At 49.4% G+C, this 20,367-nt stretch overlaps 1 protein-coding gene across 3 annotated transcripts in view; it reads right to left on the bottom strand.

Annotated features, from left to right (window-relative positions):
* Nucleotides 1-54: 54 nt before the first annotated feature.
* Nucleotides 55-20,367, bottom strand: part of SLC25A26 (solute carrier family 25 member 26) — a 104,524-nt gene continuing 84,211 nt past the window's right edge. For all 3 annotated transcript variants that reach the window (XM_064157039.1, XM_064157038.1, XM_064157037.1), the window contains 4 exons: nt 15,780-15,849; nt 6,484-6,548; nt 5,298-5,371; nt 55-345 (listed from right to left, as the gene is read on the bottom strand). In XM_064157039.1, coding sequence (XP_064013109.1) covers nt 249-345; nt 5,298-5,371; nt 6,484-6,548; nt 15,780-15,849 — 306 coding nt within the window. In that variant the 3' untranslated portion in view covers nt 55-248. The remainder of the gene's footprint in view (nt 346-5,297; nt 5,372-6,483; nt 6,549-15,779; nt 15,850-20,367) is intronic.

The raw sequence follows: 20,367 nt of genomic DNA, 5'->3' as shown, positions 1-20,367 counted from the left end.
GCCTCCTCCCTGACCAGAGAAACCCTCCCCAGGTACGAGGCAGGTGCCAGGGCATGATGAAAACTTGCTTTATTTCAGCCTCCCGGCCCAACCCACGAACTGGAGCTTTGCAAAGCAGCTCCCCTGCAGGAGTTCTAACAACGCTTTCTCAGCCACGGTAATTAGCTGCTTACCCCCCAGAACGTTACTTTTGTGGCACAGTTCCCCAATGACCTCGTCGGCGGTCGGCGGCCACCGGCAGGGCTGGGTCAGAGCAGCAGCTGGCGAGTCTTCTCGTATGTCCCCAGGAAGATGAAGCCCCCCAGGCTGATGGCTGCCATCCTTGGGACAACACCGGCAAACAAGCTGGAGGCAAAGAACAGGTTTCAGAGGCTGACGGCCGCTGCCCAGCTGCCCGCGGGGGCTCACAGCAAAGCCAAGACAAAGTCTCTCCCTTCTCTTCAATCTGAAGGCACCAGTCTGGCCTGCCCCAGGATCACCCAAGCCTTGCGAGGTTGAACCCCGCTCCACGCTCCTCAGGAGCCGAAGCAAAGGTGCAGGAGGCTCCGGGCCACGCTGTGGGAAGGGGAGCTCAGACACGACCCCCAGAGGGCTGCGGCCAGCTGTTCCCATGCTCGGCTGCCAATCCGTGCTCGGCAGAGGGACCTTCTCTCCCAGGAGCTCCCCGGCCACAGAGGCAGCCCAGCTCACCACAGGGGCCTGTTCCCAGGGACACACAGCCGCAGCCAGCAGGGAGGGAGCAGCAGTGGCTGCGTGTTCAGCCCCCACGATTGTTTAGGTGCCTGAGCCTGGCAGTTCTTGGAAGCTAACAGGAAACTCGTGTAAAGCCAAGTGCTCGACACATCTAAGCTCAGAGTCGGTTTAACAGCTTCAGGCCAGGCCAGCGTATCCTCCCAGAGGATTACAGGCTTCCTTCACTGCGAGCAAGGATTCAACATTAGGCTTGACGCTGTTCAGCATGCCCCTGCTGATCCTTGCCTTGGTGGGAGCCTTCCGCAGCACAGCCTGGCTGAGCTCCGCAGGGACGCTGCCATCCTCAGCTTGCTCTGAAGGCTGCATGGTCCTTGCTAGGAGAAGGGCCACAGTGGGCCAAGATGCAGCTCCTGGCGAGGCCAGGCTGTGCGGGCGATCAGACGCTCCAGGGCCGCTCAGGAGCTCCCCGCCCGGGCCGGGCCGCTCAGGCCGCGCCGGGGGAGCCTCTGGCTCAAGCAACTCTGGGCTTTGCCGTAATGAGCTCTGCTAAGGAGCCTGGAGCTCACGGGCAAAGGGAAACCTTTTATGGCTTTACTAGCAGCAATTGGGTCATTACCATAATGACAGCTTTAAAACAGAGCAATTTGTACAAGGCGTGTTCAGACAGAGCGCCGGTAGGGCAAATCCCGCGGCGCAGCACGGCCCCGCCACGGCACGCAGCAGCCTCCCCCAGAGCAGGCAGCTCCCCCGGCGGCGCCGCGGCGCTGGCACCTAGGGAACAGCCCGCTCCAGGCGCAGCTCACACACACACGGGCAGGAAACAGCTACCCAGCAGCCGCGTCCCTGGCGACCTCTGTTACTGGCCCTTACCTCCACGAGTCCTGGCCCTGCTCTCCAACTGCCACTTTTGGCTCTCCAGCCCATGCTTCCCCACGGGCCCTGTTCTGCAGGAGGGCAGAGCCAAACAGCTCTGGGGCTGCTCTGAATCTGTAGAGCTCAACTCTGCCGCAGGTCCGATCCAAACTGACCCCTGCTTGCCTTCATCAGCAGGCAAGATAAATTGTTGGCTTCTTTCTCCAGGCCCCATCAGAAACAGCTGTGGTGGGCAGAGGGCTGCTGTCTGCTGTTTGTTACCTGTTTGCACAGCTTTCACCTGACACCCTGCCACGGCTCCCTCCTTGCACATCTTTTCCCTTTTGCATAAGCTACACTCCAGGTGCTGGTTAGATCCAGCACCAAGGGCTGGAGGTCTTCACCTGCCCTTTCATATCACTGAGCTGCAATAACGTGGAGCAGGTCAGTGGCTGGCAAGGACCAAGCACAGGCTTTCAGGCACAGACCCCGTGCTCTGGCAGCACTGTGGGGTACAGCTTGTCAGGACTCATAGTCCAGGAACCAAGTCTGAACCCCAGGGCAAGGTCTGGCTGCAGGTGTTAAACCCACCATGTGCCCTTGCCTAAGACATGCATGCTCTCTGGGGCGCAGCTCTTTCATTTCCACCTAGTTCCAAGCTGCCAGCAAGCAAAGGTGACATTTTTGGGTGACAACTCACAAACTCAAAGCAAATTCTTTCTCACTAGACACTAACCAGAACTCCTGAAGTTACAGTGTGGAAAAGGCACTGCAGGGTCTGGACAAAGCACAGAGGCTGCAGAACTGAAAAGGCTGAACATGAAGCAGCAGTGTGCCCACGTGGCTAAGAAAGCCAATGGCATCCTGGGCTGGCTCAGGAGCAGTGTGGCCAGCACTGCTCAGGCCACACCTTGAGTGCTGTGTCCAGTTCTGGGCTCCTCAGTTCAAGAGAGATGTTGAGGTGCTGGAAGGTGTCCAGAGAAGGGCAGCAAGGCTGGGGAGGGGCCTGGAGCAGAGCCCTGTGAGGAGAGGCTGAGGGAGCTGGGGGTCTGCAGCCTGCAGAAGAGGAGGCTCAGGGCAGAGCTCAGTGCTGTCTGCAGCTACCTGAAGGGAGGCTGTAGCCAGGTGGGGTTGGTCTCTTCTGCCAGGCAACCAGCAACAGAACAAGGGGACAGAGCCTCAAGCTGTGCCAGGGCAGGTCTAGGCTGGATGTTAGGAGGAAGTTGTTGTCAGAGAGAGTGATTGGCATTGGAATGGGCTGCCCAGGGAGGTGGTAGAGTTGCTGTGGCTGGAGGTGTTGAAGCCAAGCCTGGCTGGGGCACTTAGTGCCATGGTCTGGTTGATTGGCCAGGGCTAGGTTGGACTGGCTGAGTTTGGAGGTCTCTTCCAACCTGGCTGATTCTATGATTCTATGAAGGGACCTCCAAAGCTCATCCAGTCCAACACCCTCTGCCGTCAGCAGCGACATCCTCAACTAGATCAGGTTGCCCAGAGCCCTGTTGAACCTCACCTTGAATATCTTCAGGGATAGGGCCTGGGCAGCCTGTTTCACTATTCCAGCACCCTCATGGTGCAGAACTTGTTTCTAATATCCAATCTAAGTCTGCTCTGCTCTAGTTTGAGGCAACTGCCCTTGTCCTGTCCCTGCAGGCCTTTGTAAGCAGTCTCTTCTTGTAGGCCTCCTTAAGGTACTGGAAGGCTGCTATTAGGTCCCCCTGGAGCCTTCTCTTCTCCCATGGAATAGCCCTCATCTTTCTCACCAGCAAGTTCTGAAGCTTCATCCATGATTTTCAAACACCACCACCTCCTTGAGAAGCAGTCAGATGTAAACCTACTCTCATGTCAATGTCTCATGTACCCTGAAGAGATGCAATGATTGGCTCATCTCATCCCTATCCCACCACAGGCCTGGCTTTCCCAGGACAGAAAGGGATGTGAAGCTTCGTGGTGTGAAGCAGAGGGATTTACTAGATGCAGACCAGGAAGCTGAGTCCTGAGCTCTGGCTTTAATAAGGTGGCAATAAGCAATGCTTCTTTCTGCCCTCAGAATTCCTCCTCTTCAAGTATGAGATTTATTAGAGGATCCATAAATCATCTCATGTCACAACTGGCCCAAAAGAGCCTGACATTTTTATTGGGTTTGATTAATAGATCTCTAAGTGGCAGCAGGCATGGCAGCCTCTGCGTTTGTTTTCCCAGGGCTTTCTTCTCTCCCTCGCAGCTGAGGCAGCCTGGCCTCCTGCACATGTTACTTTTTCTCCAGATCACTTCTTGTTTTGATTTTGATCTGAGTCTTGTTCCCTTTGGTCCTAGGCCACGGGTACTATCTTTAGGCAGGGTTTAATTTGGGCTGGTTTGGAAAAGGGCACTGCTGAAACACCCTGACAAGAACACAAACACACGTTTGCATTTTCTCCTGTTGGCTGGGGAGAGGGGGAGGTTTCCCCAGACACATCCATCAGAGCTCAGCTGCCACCAGCAGCACATGCAGCCTCACTTCTCCCAGCTCCTTTCACGGCACACCCCAGAGTCCACCAAGCCGGGAAGGACCCAAAACTCGTCACTTTGTTACCTAGGACAAGGCACCTCTGAGTGCTGCCGGGGGCACAGCTGGACATCTGCCTGGAATCGCTGCTCAGGAACTTGCTGCAATTTGTTTTGAATTATTTCCCACATGTGTAGAAAGAGGATTGAACTTTCCTTAGCTGGGTGAGCAGAGATCAGATGTTAAGAGAAAAGTGTCTCCCACGAGGCTGTGATGGGCAACAGTTTACAACTGCTCAAGCAGCACCCTGAAAGTGTCAGCCACACTGAGAGGACCAAAGCCCCAGGACACACTGCAGGGAAGGGCCTCAAGTAAAGCTTCCAAAAGCACCTGTGTACCTCCTCCAGGCCAAGGGCACACCGGCTGAGCCTCATGGACTGGAGGAGCGGTTTAAGACATACACTCACTGCAAGCGGTCACTAATCGGCCTGAGTCCCGCACTCCTGGAGGGCAGGGCACGGGACAGGCAGCAGTGCCTGTGAGAGCCCATCTCAATCTGTGCACTCAGAACATTCCACAGTCCGGGGCAGGAGACTTTCTGTTCAAAACACCACTCCAAGGTCAGGAGAACAATTCTTCATCTCAGGACTGGGTGAAGTAAGACAGTCCAGAGACAGGTTCCACATCACCCCAGACTTGCACAGCTGGTCAGAGCAAAGCCCAGGACATTTCTGCTCTCTAGCCACAGCAGGAAAGCCACCAAGAGCTGCTCTGTGGCTGCTCAGACTTAGAGTCTTTGCACTTAAGCCTGCCTCAGAAAACCTATTTTTGCAACAACTACCTCACAGGAGAAATCTAAGCTGGCAAGTGCTCAAGCCTGGACCTGACCAAGGAAGCCTGGACCTGACCAAGGGCAAGTGAGGGAGCATTTGGCTCCCTTCCTTCTGCCTCAGCTTGTCCCTACTGGTGACACCACCATGGCACTGTCTGCTCCCACCACACCTCGCTGGTGTTTTCAATCAGTAGGAAACTGGCAGGAGGAAGAAATGCTTGTCCATAAATGACATGTGGCTCCTATGCTGGCCTTCCCTGAAATCTCAGGAGGGTGATTCACACACCTCTGATGGAACTGTGGCACTCAATGCCAGGTGATGTGCACGCCTGAAGTTCAGATGCATACCAAACACAAAATCCAGGGAGATCATCCAATCCCCTCCCACCCTGACACACACAGAGATACAACACCCAGCATGTAGCACGTCCTTACCCTGACAGGCCTTGTGTCCTCCAGATGCCACTGAGCGCAGACAGAACATTCCCACTGGCATTGCTGGAACCAGCCTGCATCACAGAGAGAAATTTGAAACTGCTGGCAGGGAGGTTTAGGCATTTACTGACCTCCCTGTCCCAGGTTAGTGCCACATTAGAGCGACTGCAGACATCCTAATGGCCTCGCTACCCCAAGTCTCCTTGTCCTTGTCCCCAGCAATGAGGCAAAGGGCAGAAAAGGAGGCACTGCCATTAGCATTATAAAGGTTTGGACTGGAGTGCTCATCGGATCCCAGTCCTCGGAGGTGGATTTGAAGCACAACACGGATAGGGTAGGGAGGCTGAATTAGAAGGATTTATGGAACAGGATCAAGTTGCCAGGAACACAGGAGTAGATTCCTGCCCCAATCAAACCACATTCTGGATGTGGATGTTTTTATTCATCTCAACTGATTGTTCCAAAGGCGAAGGAGCTTCAGCAGGTACAACACAGGGCAATGAGACACACAACATAGCAACAGGGTGAGCACAGCCGTGTGTGCCTTGGTAAGGAGATGCATGCCACCAACAGGATGTGAGGGGCACAAACCACCCACAGGAACTCCAGGATGCCCAACCTTCGCCAGCACCGCAGCTCTTTTCAGGACAAGGAGAGGCTTTAGGAGTGCCCATCTGTGGAGGCCTCTTAGCTAGGTGTCTGCCCTGTGCTGGGAGGGCACAATGATGATGGGAGCAGCAGGCACCCAGACTGAACTGCTTGTTCAGCTGAGTGCCCTGCTTGGCGGATGTGAGCCATCACAATCGCTAGCGCTTAAAATTCCAGGAAACACAATCCTCTAGAAAACACACACACACTTCAGCATGACCAGCAGCAAAACAACAGGGCAAGAAATCCCTGATGAGCAGTTTGGCTTTGGGGGTCTGACCCTGCAAGGATTTTCTCCATAAAGCACTGCATAAGGCTCTGGAACACTGGCTCAGACAGCTCCTTCGGGACAGCAGCAGAGTACGGTTTGAGGAAAGGCACCCAGCAATTCCATCAGTTCTGCAGGCTGTACCCGTTTGGATCTAATCCTGCCTCCGAGGACCAGAGCAGAAGTGGTTATTAATATGGGCTGGATTTCATTCTGCAGTGCCCATACAGAGCCATCCACCTGTTTGTCTGCTGTCTCTCTCTCTCTTACCTTTGCCAACATAATTCTTGTCTTCGCTACATCAAGAGGTGTGGTGACTGCAGCTGCAAATCCACCTGAGCAAAACGAAACACCAAACACAAGTGAGGCATTGTTGGGTGAACAGGAATGCCACCCTGCCTAAAATTCCCAGTGCTGTGGCCCACACCACTCTGTTACTAATGCCTACAGCACACTTCCTCACGCCAGAGTCCAGGTACGTTTTATTGCTGCGTGCTGGCTTAAGCCAGCTCTGCACCGGTTAAGCGTCAATCCGAACACGCCCAGTGAGATCACTACGCTTATGGTTTGGATTCCATGCACACCAGGAGAAGGGCTGCATTTCCAACATCTACCAGCAAATCTGAAAGGAAGGAGCTGCTTACTCATTTGCAGAGACAGGAAGATAAGCCCATCACACTCTGTTCTGCCCTTAAAGTCTGACCACTCAGATGCTAGCTAGACAGAACGAGAGGAAAGCTGCTCTGTGTCCAAAACACACATGTTTCAGGGGCAAAGCTATCTAAAAGACACAGACAGACTGGATCTGGACTTAACAGTCAGACCTGGCGCTCTAAGCCAGTACTGAGGATGGAGCTCAACTCCAACTAATTAAATCAGCTCCATTTTGGATAGCGACAACATGAAGCTGCCCGAGGGCCTCTGGAAATTTCAGAAGGCTGCTGCCACAAGTACCATCTTCCCCTCACAGGCATTTCTATTCTCTCTAATCATTCCCAAACTTCACCCTTGGAGCTCATTACTTTCACTTGGAGCAGCCAGCTCAGCTGTGGCTTTCCTCCTGAAAGCCAGAAATCCTCAGCTTATCCATCTGAATGTCTCACCCACAAATGTGTGTGTGTCTGTCTCTATAGTTTACCCCTGTGACTACAGCCTGGCCTCTTGTGCTACCTAGAGACCAGCTTTGCTGCTTTTTCTCCCAGGATCTTATTCCCTTTGTCTTATTTCCCCATCCTAATATTAATCTCTTTCTCCCTCCTGTGTTCTCCATATTTCAAGCAAGTAATTAATGACTGAGGAAGAGCCAAAGTGAAGGAAACTGTTAAAATGCAGATGCAGCCCAGCAGTAAGTGAAGAAAGGGAAAGAAAGGGGGGAGAAAAGAGAGATTTGTTCTGAAACCTTTCTTCTCCCTCCTATTTTTTTCCTCTGTAGCTTGCATAAATCCTGTATCTGCTGCAGCAGAGAAAAAAGTGACTCCAAAGACTGGAGCCTTCACAGTACCCAGGGAATAAGCTAATAATAATCTACTTTCTGTTCCAAGTTTTAAGGAATGTAGAAAAAATTGCTCTTTCTTTACTTGGGATGGGAGAAAGGAAAAGCACTCTGAAATCTCTAAGTTATGAAACAATAATCTTCCCCACTGCCTCATCTTTTCACCTGCATCTCTCTCAACCACCTCAGCTTGAACATGCTAAACTCTGCTTTATGTCAGTAAGGAGGCTGGGCCAGCTGGCAAGCTACACTGACTTCTTACAGTTCATCAGGGGACGGCCCATGACAGCTCAGAAGATGGACATGCTGTCCCCAGGATCTCAAGCAAGAACAGCAGTTAGTGAACTGAGCTGAGTTAGCCAAGAGCCCAAAGCACCTGGTTTAGGAGCAACTGCTGCTCACCTAAGGGTGGCTTATCTGGTTCACCCTGCCGGAAGCTTTCTAGCAGAGGTAATTCACTGACAGGCAGAACAAGAGATTGTATTCAAGAAGCCAAAGCATAGTTTAACCATGACCAAGTTAAACTAAATTCCAGCCCATTCCTGGACCTTCTTTAATGTAAAAAAGTCATTTTATTGTGAGCCAGTGTTTGAGTAAGTGACCCAAAGGCTTTGAGAGGATGGTCTGGATAGACTCTTTGGTACTCATGTCAGCAATGTATTTTTAGAGCAGCAGAAGAAACCCCCATGGGAAGTGGTGGCTTTACAAGTCTGGCTGTAGAAGCCTTTCCTTTGCCCACAGACCAAGGTAAAACTGAACAGTGAGCCACATGGCTGTCAGGCCATGTCACTAGCAAGCACAAAATCTAAATGCATCACTAAGCTACAGAGCTGATGATAATACTTCAGCAGACTTATTTCACTTTTCAGATCCCAGTGACTTTTCAAATGCATTTTGTCCTCACAGTTTCTTATAGGCAAATCTTCAACCTTGGCTGATAAAGTGATTAGAACAAACACAACTTCTTCTGACGTGATGTTCCCAGAAAGGCTGATTACCAAGGCTCACTGGTTTTCATTTTTCCCACAGCTAACATCTGAATCTTTCAGATTCTTTTGTTATTAAGATTTCTGTTTCTTTATCCATCACTGGGAAGTATTTGGTACAGATTTACCAATCAACCTAGAATGACAACAGCAACAAAAAAATGCTTCATAAGCACAACAAGCAGCAGGATGGCAGCCACATTAAATGCAAGTTTGTGTATGCTTGACAAAAACACAAGATTAAAGACAGCATTTTTGGGGAACCACATTCTGCTGAAGGCAGTGAGTCTGACAAAGTGAATTTACTCCAGCCTTAGCCCTAAGTGTCCAAGGTAGTTTTAGAGTGACCTCTTCAATGTAAGTACGCAGGTACCCAAGAATGCGGCTACAGTGCCAGCAAGGCACTGCTCAGTCCCCCCTCCTACAGCATGGCTGCTTCTGACCATCAGATCAATACAAGGGCCACAAACTGGTACAGGCAGAGTATGCAGAATCAAACCCAGAGGGTTGTGGTGGCACTGAAACACAGTAAGGCCCAACAGATCTTTAAATTACGGAATCAATCATAGAATGGTTTAGGTTGGAAGGGACATCAAGGATCATCCAGTTCCAAACCCATGCCATAGGTAGGGACACCTCCCACTAGAGCAGGTTGCTCAAGGCCTCATCCAACCTGGCCTTGAACACCTCCAGGGAGGGAGTATCCACAGTCCCCCTGGGCAGCCTGTGCCCGTGTCTCACCACCCTCTCTAAAGAACCCTCTCCTAACATCTAGTTTGAATCTCCCCTCAAAATCACTCCTTTAGGCTATTCCTGCTGTCACTGAGTTCTTCGAGAACTGCCACTGGACTCTGCTCAACTGCTCAGCAACCAGGAAAAGCAGGTACCAAAGTGTCAGTGGGCAAGAAAGGTCCAGGCACATCCAGCCTTACCCTGCTGATGGCTCTGGCTCTTCTGCAGAGCTGACAGCGAAAAAGGCTCCTTGGCAGACAGTCTGCACCCAGACTCACCAACTTGCTCCTGAAGCAGGCTCCTTTCTCCCTTGCTCTAGAAGGATCTGGTGAGGACTTGGGCTCAACAAGATGGGTTTTCAGGTGAGAAAACGTCCCTGGCCTAGCACTTCTAGCAGAGTGACAAACTCCTCTATTGGAAAAAAACGCTACAGGCAGTAATGGAAACTTCATCACCTGTCTCCCAAGTGGCCACAATGGACACTGTGTATTCACATGTCGGCTCTGCTGCTAAACTTTACCAAGCCCAGGGTGCTAAACAGAAAAGCCTTCTGCTACTCACACTTTCCCAGGGACTAGCTGATGGAGGTGCCAGCAACAGATATCTGCACAAAATGATATACTTTTATTTGGCAGTAAGAATAAAAAGCTTTGAAGGCTTGGGATATTTCCCTGGGTTCCTGCTGGCATTTCCTACCCTTTTAAGCTGTCACATGCAAATAAAAGTTGAGAAGCATCGAACAGAGTGAATTACTTCACCTGAGAATAACACATAACCCTAGGTCCTTGCAGTAAGGAATTTGCTGCTGCTGTAGCATAATGTTTCATGGGTTCTTTGTCACAGTGCTCAAATACCCTCTGGAGGACGGCAGCTAAGTTCTTCTGCAGTCTCCCTAGCTGTTTTGGTTTTCTTTATCATTTTAACTTCTCCTAATCCTTTCTAAAAGGTCCAGGCAACTCTCGTGGCCACCACAGGAGATCCTTCTGACTCTGTATTTCATTCATCTGGTCAGACCCATGGCACTCTCCTCTGCAACACCAGCTTAGCTCAGTTGGTGAAGCTCATCTCAAGACACAGGAACTTGTCCTTGACTAATGTTCCAGCTACAAGGATGATGAGGGGACTGGAGCACTGCCTGATGAGAAGAGGCTGAGGGACCTGGGGCTGTTTAGTCAGGCGAAGAGAAAACTGAGAGGGGATCTAGTAAATGTTTATAAACCTCTGAGGGCTGGGGGTCAGGAGGGGAGGGACAGGCTCTGCTCACTGCTCCCTGGGATAGGACAAGCAGCAATGGATGGAAGCTGCAGCACAGGAGGTTCTACCTTAACACAAGGGGAAACTTCGTGACTGGAAGGGTCCCAGAGCACTGGCACAGGCTGCCCAGAGAGGTTGTGGAGTCTCCTTCTCTGGAGCCTTTCAAGGCCTGTCTGGATGTGTTCCTGTGTGACCTGAGCTAGATTGCATAGTCCTGCTCTGGCAGGGGGGTTGGACTTGACGATCTCCTTGGGTCCCTTCCAACCCCTGACATCCTGTCAGCCTGTGAATTAGCCCACCTTAGGAAATAAGAACCCCAAAAATCCCCAAAGCAAGCAGAGGTGTATTATTGCTTGTCTTCACTATTGTTTTCTGTACTGATGTCTGAAGGCTACTCAGGACTCATTCACAACTGGATCCCAAATCCAGGCTGAAAACTAGCTGCACAGGTCCAACACAAAACCTTACCCAACAGCAACCTCTTACACTGACTGCTCCACAAAGGTTCTTTTTTGTAACTCTGCAATTAATCTTAGCTGAGCTTTTATTATGTTGGTATTGTGCTGTATCTCTCTAAAAGGAAGATTATTCTTGTCCTTCATGAGTGTGGGAACAACACCTGCCCATGGTAGAGCAAAGCGACCCAGGAACCTCTTGGATTTCAGCAGAAATACCGAGAGGCAGAGCACTGCTCCTCCAGCAATTGAACCAGTTCAGGGGTGGGAGCATGGTCCAAGCAGACACCACAGGGAGATCTTGAAACTACTCAAAAATTTATTCAGAGCTATAGAGTTAAAGAGGCTTTTAGATGCAGTGTGTGATCCTGTCAGAGCTGATTAGATCAAAACAAAAGTGATGGGAAGTCCTCTCTCTTAATGTGCAAAAAGCTCTCATTAGTGCTTTATTGTTCACCAGACTTGCACCTCCGTTCTCGGTGACTTTGTCACCACGAACATTAATTATTCATGTTAAGCCACACTTTTTTTACTGTAGGGAGAAAGAAGGCGTCTTCAACAAAGGCAGTTTTCAGTGGCATTAAACAGACACTCGGGCTCTTTGATCGCCTCGCTGCTCCCGGGCAGTGCTTTCCCAACAGCTAATACCCAGCGGCAGGATTTCCCTAAGACTGACCCACTTCCACAGAGGACATACTATGAAACCCACCCAGAAGCTCTTCTGGGGCAGCTTGCCCTGGTATGGTGCAGGAGCAGGGTCCAGTGGTCCAACCAGCAGCCTAAGTCCTGAGAAGAAAGGAGCACAAAGTGCAACCACAACCATTCCTGGCTTGCCCACTGCATGGCAGGGACGTGCTTCCCTCCTCTGCCTCCAGCCTGCCAAAGCCTATGCCCAAATCTGGGCTGGTAGCCAAGCAGCTCAAACATGAGGTAAGGTTTGGTTCAAACGCAACCTCAGGCTTAACATATCACACAGACCTACCTTTGGGTTCCTCCCCACTGCCTGCTCAGATATCACCTTCTCTGACTCCCAGACTGCTCCAAACATCTCCTCTAGTTAAGACATCAGAGATGCTGATAAAGCTGGACAAGGCCTCCAGGGATGAAATCACTAGCAGATGAGACAGAGACGATTCCAAATCCCTGATACTTATGCTCGTGGCTGTTAGGTTTCCATAAAAAGCCCTGGATCACATACACACACCTCACACGTGCTCAGCGAGGAAGAGCTCCGGCTGGAATCGCTGCCACCTCGCAGGCACTGGCCACAGAATCCCATACATTGCTGCTCCTTGTTCCATCTGTGCCCAATAATCAGCTGTGATTCAGCTCACAACTAACCAGCGCACACAGACACAGGCTTACATGCGTGAGTGTGCCACGAAGGGAAGCCAGAAAGGCCTTTCTTTCAGTTGGTTTCAGCTCCTGCCCCTCAGGACCTTTAACATATTTTTAGAAAGTACTGAATTCAAGCAAGGAACACAGGAGAAAGTGATTCTGCCACCCCACTGCTACCACAGCAGCATCTGACAGCATCTCTGTGCTTAAAGGTTGTTCTTTGGATGATCTTCTCCTTGTAAGGTTTATAACATGATGATTTTAAACCACTTGAATGCACACATCCATCTTATTTTAGTCACGGGGTGCTGGTAAGGATTTGATTGTTTTGTTTTGTTTTGTTTTGTTTTGGGGTGGAAAGGGATAAAGAGCTTGATCTGGTTTTCCTTCCCTTGTTTGAAGCTAGTTAATAATTTTTAACTGTAGAATCTGTTCATCAGAAAGCAGGAAATTATTTTTCCACTGCCCCCATGCAGGAAGAGGCTAAATATTTTCAGTGAAACAGAATGGATGCGGTACCAGATTAGATCAAACAAAGTCTGTCTGCTCCACGTCTGCAGAGGGAGGCAATGGAGATGGAAGAGGAAGATTCTGATTCAAAAGGAGATGAAGCTCCTAAATTTTGAAGTATGTCCTTGAAGGACACATAGGAAAGGAAGTTTAAAATAGTGAAAAGGAAAGCACAGGGAAAGAAAGAAGGAAAACCATGCTTGAGGAAGTGGGGCTGGAAGGCTGACCGAGAAGATACTTATCATCATCAACCACGATACAATGTACAAAACAGGGCTCCAGGGCTGTAAAAGCCTGTGCCTGGGGAACAGAGGCTAGGAAGACAGCTAGGCTGAACTGGCTCATCTACCAGCACCATGGTCCTGGCAGTCTCTGTGCTGCTCCCCAGGGCACATGGTGTGTCCTCAGGCACATTATTAGGTCTCCCCAGTGTCTGCAAAGTGCAGCAAAGCAGTCACGCACAACAGTGCCTCTGGAAGTTCCCTCTCCAATATCTCTGCTAGAAAGTGAGCAGACACCACTGAACAACCACCAAAGAGCAAGGCCACGCACAAGCGGTCACAAGCAAGACACACAGAGAAGGAAACGGAGGCACTGGGCTAGATTTCCAATTGAGGCATCAAATTGGACTTGAGGAAATGACTCTGCAAGGCCCTGGGTAAATCAGATAACCTTTGCAGTTCTCTGAACATGCCTGAACAGAGTTCTGGTATCAAACTGAGTGCAAAGAAATCAGCAGAGCTAAATTAATGATCCTCTATCACACCTGCAGATGTACAGATTGCATTTTAAGGCGGTTTTAGCCCGACAGCTTGTTTTGGATCACACCAACAGTGAACGGTCTGCTTCCACTGCTCTGAGCTAGTTTGTGCTTTGACAGAGTGTGCTAGTTTGAAGCTAGGTGGAAGGCTTTGGTGAGAAGAATTAGATCATAGGTTGTGAATAGGAAACAATGCTGATGTCTGCTGCACTCATAGGCTTGCTGAGATGTATAAAAGCAAGAAGATAAATATGATAACAGAGTTGCTCTCTGGCTCTGGCTGTCTCACTTCTCTCTCTAACCTGCTGTCTGTGTAACTAATCCCTCTGCTTCCCTTGGCTGATTCTCCAAACTCACCTTGAATGTAAGGCAAAGTTTGGGATAAGGTAGAGGGGTGGAAGGGAGGTAGAAGGGTGGTTGGGACCCCCTCCTGGGGTCTCTGGTTTCTGGGAAGGCTGTTGTGTTTCTGTATGTAGCTGTAGCTATTGTAAATACCTGCTTATATATTGTGCTAAGCTGTAAATATAAAGCTTCATTCTAGTTTCCAGCTTGGCTGAGTCTAGTCTGGGTGATTTTCTTAAGTGGGGAGGGGCAGGCAACACCCAAAGCATCACACAGAGTCAGAGTAAAATCCAACAGCAGACTGAATTCTAATCAGAATAAACCTCCCTTCCTACTGCAGAATCACTGAGGTTGGAAAAGACCTCTGAGATCATCAAGCCCAGCCTACGACCCAACACCACGACATCAGATAACCCATGCCACCAAGTGTCTTTCTTAAAGACCTCCAGGGATGGTGACTCCACCACCCCTCCAGGCAATCCATTCCAGTGCCTAAACCCAGAAATTTCAGCTGGGCAAAATAACAAGAGATCATCTAAAATAGCCTATCTGCCCCCAGTGGAATCAATCCCACCCAAACCATTCCCTCCCTGCTCTCATGCCTGGCCTGCTGTGTGCTCCCTTCTCTCAGTGACAGTTAGGGCACCCAGCAAACCCAAGCTCCATTCTCTGCTGGAGTTCTGCTGCTATTAATACTCCAATTCCCCTAGCAGAGCTGATCTTGTGAAAACGACATCCGACGCAAGGGCTCCAAGCCTGTAAGCCACCAAAGAGCAAGCTCTGCTTTGGACAATCTCTATTTCAAGAAATGCTAACATTTCTCTTTAAGCAGGATTTCTCTTTTCTAGATAGTCTGTTACTGGTTTGGAATCTCAGAATGTATTTGAGCTCCCTGGGGAAAAGCTCTGGCTGCTCATCTCCGAACTGCTAATCTGTTTTTTCTATTAAGCCCGTTGAGTCTCTCCCTCCCTCAAACTTGTCAGCTATACTGATGAGTCATTAATGCTTTTTCTTTCCTTTTTTTCCCCCTGAAACAACTACAGTAGGCTAAAATCAAGCAAGAAGCCTACTGAAGAATTCAATTAACTTCTGGCTTGCTTGACAATAAATAGTGCAGTATTGTGTTCTGCCACTCTTTATTCCTGCTCTAGTGTCTGGAGCTTGCCCAGATGTTTTCATCCTCCATGGGCTTTTCTGGGCGGAAGGCTTTTGCCTGCAGGCTGTGCAGTGGTAGCCTCTGCTCTCCTGACTCTAGTTAATCTGCATGGCTGTCAGAGCTGTCACATGAATGGTGAATCACAGCCTCTTGCTGCAATCACTTCGGCCCCTGGGGAAGTGCTCAGAGCGGACAGCTGCACAAGCCCCCCACCGAAGCAAAGTTTCTCCTGGATGAGGATTTTACAAACCAACTTTGAAATCATGGCAAAGCCTGACTGACAGGCCCCTGGCTTTTAAAGAACAGAAATTAGTCAAAAACAAATTGGTTGTCTTTCAAACATACACCCGGGTTGAGCCTCTTCTTTTTTTTTTGCCTTCTTCCCTTTGCTGACTTTCCTCTTTCCAAACAGCAACTGGATCCATTTTCTTCTAAACAAACTTGAATTACAAAGGAATGTTGTTCTGCTATACTTAATAGATTTGCACATTTTTCTCTTTCTTCTTTAGCCTCTCCCAGTGTAACATGTAATCCTTTGCACCTGCAAAAGCTCCACAGACTGCTGACTGCCAAGAATCCACCACGTGACCCTGCTTCCATGACCAGAGATCCTGTGTTTAAAGAGAAAGGAAAATAAAAAGTTATTAAATGTCTGAATCTATCTGATCCCCAAGTGAGTTAACTCCGAGGATGGGAACTTAAGTGAGAAGCTATTTTTGTGGCATTTTTCAGTGATGCAATAAGTGATTTTTCCCAAGGAACTTGTGTACTCGAACGAGCAGATGGAGTGAGAAAGATGTCTGGAACTGAGGAGGGCTTGGAACAAATTGCTTTCAGGGATTTCATATGTATGTATTTTAGCCTGCGGCCATGCAACTTCGCAAATATTTTGTGAGTTTATTTTCTCTTTGGCAGATAAAACAGTGCAAAGCAAAGCAGTGAGCATGCAAGAACCAAGATCAGCTCAGCCCAGACCTATCAGACTTCCATTTCAAGAGAGTGGTCCCCAGCACGAGATACAGGCCCCCAACATTTCTTAGGCGGGCCCTTCCCCTCGCACCCCCAAATCCCTGGTCATTACACAACCACTCTTATCACTCCCATTACACCCCAAAGCAGGTGTGTCTCTGCTTTTCACTCGTGTCACCAGGGACCACACACCCTTCTCCTCTCCACTGCTCCCACACACCAGGCTCCAACCCATTAATTCACAGCATCATTTTAAACGTGCGCTTCCAAACAGCCAACGAGAGCAGCACCTTCTAGCAACTGCTTATGAAGAATTTGCTCAGGCAGTTTGAGGAGTCTGACCTGCAGCAGCAGTGGCGAAGGCCAACGCGCGCTGGGGTGGTTGTTACCATGCCTGCTACGGTCACGTTGTTCTCTTCTCCTCCACTCAGCCCCATCAGCCCTTTCCCATCTCCTGAAACGCTTAACACTGGCAGGTCTCTGGAGGAGCAGTTTCTGGTTTACGGTGTGAGGATCAGTGCTAGGCAGAACGGGATGGGCCCACCGCAGAGATCAGCAATGCAGCGTTACAGCTGCGGCACTATCTCGCTCTGTTCCAAGACTTACTATTTCTAAACTCCAACACTCTGTTCCAAGCAATCTGATACCTGTGCCAGGCTGATACGGCTCTCAGGCTCCTGCTCTGCAATGCAGCCCCTTTCCAGCGGGGCAAGAGAACTCGTTTCCCTGCTTTGCTGACTTCATTTAACTTGTCTTTGCGACTTGCCTCTTCCAACTTGGCTGCTGGTTACATTTGGGTTGTATGTTTTAAAAATCAAACTGTTCAAGCAACAATGGCCAGCCACAATGTTGTTTGGTATCCTGCCACAGCTAAATAGCTGCAGCTCTGCTGTATGAAAGCACTAAAGGGATTTCAGTCTCTTTAATGCTAGCCATTCCTTTCCTGGTGTTTTCAGTATGGGCTTCTATTCTGCTGTCACCCACAGCAGCAACTGATTTTCATCTCACAAATAAATAATTCAGGACCCATAATTCTTCAGACTCATAAGATGCTTTTCTGGAATAAGTTGTACTCTTTGGACAAAGCATTCTCTTGAACTTGATCCTGGTGGGTGAAGGACACGTACTCCAAGACAAAAGGCAGTACTTTCCAAAGCATCTAGGGACTGGCAAAGCATAAACCCTACTTTCAAAACACTTCAGGTGCTTAAGGAATCTCAAATTGAAAATCAGGATTTATAAATTTAACTGCTGAAACCTGATAAGAACAGAATTATTGTACATTTTTATGAACATCTATACCTCTACCACTACCCTCCAGAACTCTGAACAGTTACTTCTTGTCATGTCATGCAAAAACGCGCTACAGAAGGTGGAGGACTATGAGGAAAACAAGCACATCAGCACAGGCATTGATAGCTTTGCCAGGAGCCCGGCCTGTTCTCAGTCGTGATGGGCTTTTATGCTAATGTCATTGTCTGAAGAAGTAGGAAAAGGTCATTCTTGGCATGTGGCTCTGAAATCTAGTTTCTGATAAAGCCTGGCTTCCCTGCACAGTTCTGCATGAAGAGGCTCTGCCAAGCAAGGCAAACGGCGATGAATTCCCATCCATTATGCCTGCAAATTGACAACAGGTATTTGCAACAGTCAGGCAATATGGAAAGTTGTTTAGAAGGGTGGAGCCAGGAACAGTTCAATTAAATTAGGAAACACAAGAATTGAGGTTGGAGAACAGGAAGAAAATTCCCCAACAGTGAGGTCTACTGAACAGCAGAGCCAGCCTCCCCAGGGACGACAGGAAAGCCCTCTCCTTTCAGTCATTTAAAAATAGACTGGAGAAGGCACTCAAGACTGTACTGTGGGGAATAATCCTGCACTGGCAAGGGCAAGATGAGATGACTTCATGCATTTCTTTCCATCTCTGATGTTGGTGATTCATCCAGAGCTCCAAACCTGAACATGCCGAAGAACAAGAGAAAAATGGAGCATGATGACGCTGTGCCAGAGAAAGCCAAGATGAACAAGTGCCACGAGCCCCAGACAACTGGCAGGACCCTGGTCCAAGTTCCTCCTAACCACACTCACTGCAGGTCACACATGTTTTCTCTCATAGCCCACTGACCCACTAACGGACAGGGCTTTGTGCTGAATTGGGCTTCTAAGTTCTTCAAAGCCACTCGCCTTTGTGCTGCACCCAGCATGCTTTTAATGCTAACAGAGGGCAAGGCACAGAAGCTGCTGAACCAAGGCCTTGTTTCTGGAAAGAAAGACAGGATTGATACATACATATCTCCCCAAAAGACTGGCCTCGGACACAACTGCTGGTTCTCAGCAGTGACACAGCGCCCAGATCATGCTCTGCCATCCTGGATGCTGCACAAATTCAGAGGAGCCTTCCACTCACAGGGATAACATCAAGAGCCCAGTCGGTGGGTGTCAGAGGCAGGCTCAGAGCTCATGGGTCACAGCTCCCTGCTCAGGGCCTCCAAAGAGGGCAGAAGCTGCTGTCTAACACCTGCAGCAGCCCTGCAACTACACTGCTTTTTCTACCCACTGCAACACGAAACAAAGTGGGAATTAGAAGCAACACGACAGCCACAGCTGGCACAGCCTGCTTTTTCCCTGCACCGCCATCAAACGGCTCCTACCTGCTGACACTGCTCCTCCTGCAGAAGGCTGTGAGGTAACAGGACTTTTCCAGGGCAATGCCCACTCCCACCAGCACTCACAGCCCAGGAAAGCAAAACGACAAGGAGTACATTACATGAAAGCAGGCCGCCATGCCAAGCCTGTGTCATGTGTATTCTATTAAGCTGAAGGCTGAATAGAAGACTTTGTTTTCCACTTCAAAGGACCCCATCCCAATCTCTTGCTCTTCCCTTATGAATAACAAATTGGAAATAAATCTTCTGGCTGAAGCTCATGGAAACTTGTACAGCTGGGGCCCTCTGCAGCTTCCCAGCTCAATCACATGCTAATTTTTTTGGTAAACACTTTTCTGTGATATAAATGTAGCTCTCGTTGTGCACTGCTGCAGCATGTAAAGCAATCCAGTGGGGGTGTCCTCAAGGGAAGGGACGCAGCGGGAAGCCTGAATGCAGATTTCCAATTATTCACAGGGATAATGTTCACAGGGAAGGGTCAAGTTTTAGCTGGGAGCAGAGCCTTGCTTTTTTCCCTAGCGATCCCATTTCATACTGCCCTATAGGCCAGTGTCCTCTGCTTCTCACCACAAATGTTATTCAGCTCTTTTGATTCTGAGAACACAAGGACACCCCATTTTTGCTGGGCAGAAGGTGTACTGGAAAAGTCACTCTTAGGACATCCCCAAAGCCTCTCAATCTCAAAATGAAACAGCAAAGGAAAAGACTACCACAGTCTCTAAATTCAGGAGGGATGTATATAGCACCCACAAATAAGGGCTCCTCACATGTCATAGAAACCTGGCTTCCAGATGGCAAATAACCTTTGCCTTGTTCCCACAACTTACCTGTGCAAGCCTGGCACTTCTGCCACACACTTGTGGTAAAGGTTTGGGGCAGAAGTCATCTGTCAGTTTTGTGCTTCCTATGCAGCCAGGCCCTGACTATATTCAAGACACCCAAGCTATGGTGATCCTGGGAGAGTGCAACATTCACATCTCTCAAACCTGACGGTCCAGACCGACACCCGGAACGCTGAAGGAAGCATCCCAGAGAATGAGACATCTCTGTCTTGGCCTTGCTCTTTGGGCACTAGAAGGCGAGCAGACCTCACGGCATACACCAAACTTGAGGTCTGCAGCTGAGCAAACACAAGTCACTCCGGCGATAAGCATCTGCAGTATTTCTGCGTGCCCCTCTGTTCAAGGCAGTCTTCAGCTTCAAGAAACCAGAGGGGAGAAAAATCTCTCCAAATTAATCACATGGGTTTGTGTGTTTGTGCAGTCCTGCAGACTGAGGAAAGAAAAGCAATTTTCACATTTGCCTCTGCTACTAGGTATTTTACTTGCAACGTGGCATTCTGCATGGCTGAGCCTTACAGAGGCATGGCACATTAGCTACAGGAGAAACAAAAAACTCGTGAACTGATGGCAGTTCCTATATGTGAAGCCAAACACAAAGCAATGAGCCAAACGTCCTCCCCAGTGAGTTTTTATGTACATATGTGCAGCATATGTG

The sequence above is a fragment of the Pogoniulus pusillus genome, chromosome 16 (assembly GCF_015220805.1).
Source record: "Pogoniulus pusillus isolate bPogPus1 chromosome 16, bPogPus1.pri, whole genome shotgun sequence".
Taxonomy (NCBI): domain Eukaryota; kingdom Metazoa; phylum Chordata; class Aves; order Piciformes; family Lybiidae; genus Pogoniulus; species Pogoniulus pusillus.
The sequence above is the reverse complement of the archived record's forward strand: the minus strand, read 5'-3'. Positions and strand labels throughout refer to the sequence as shown.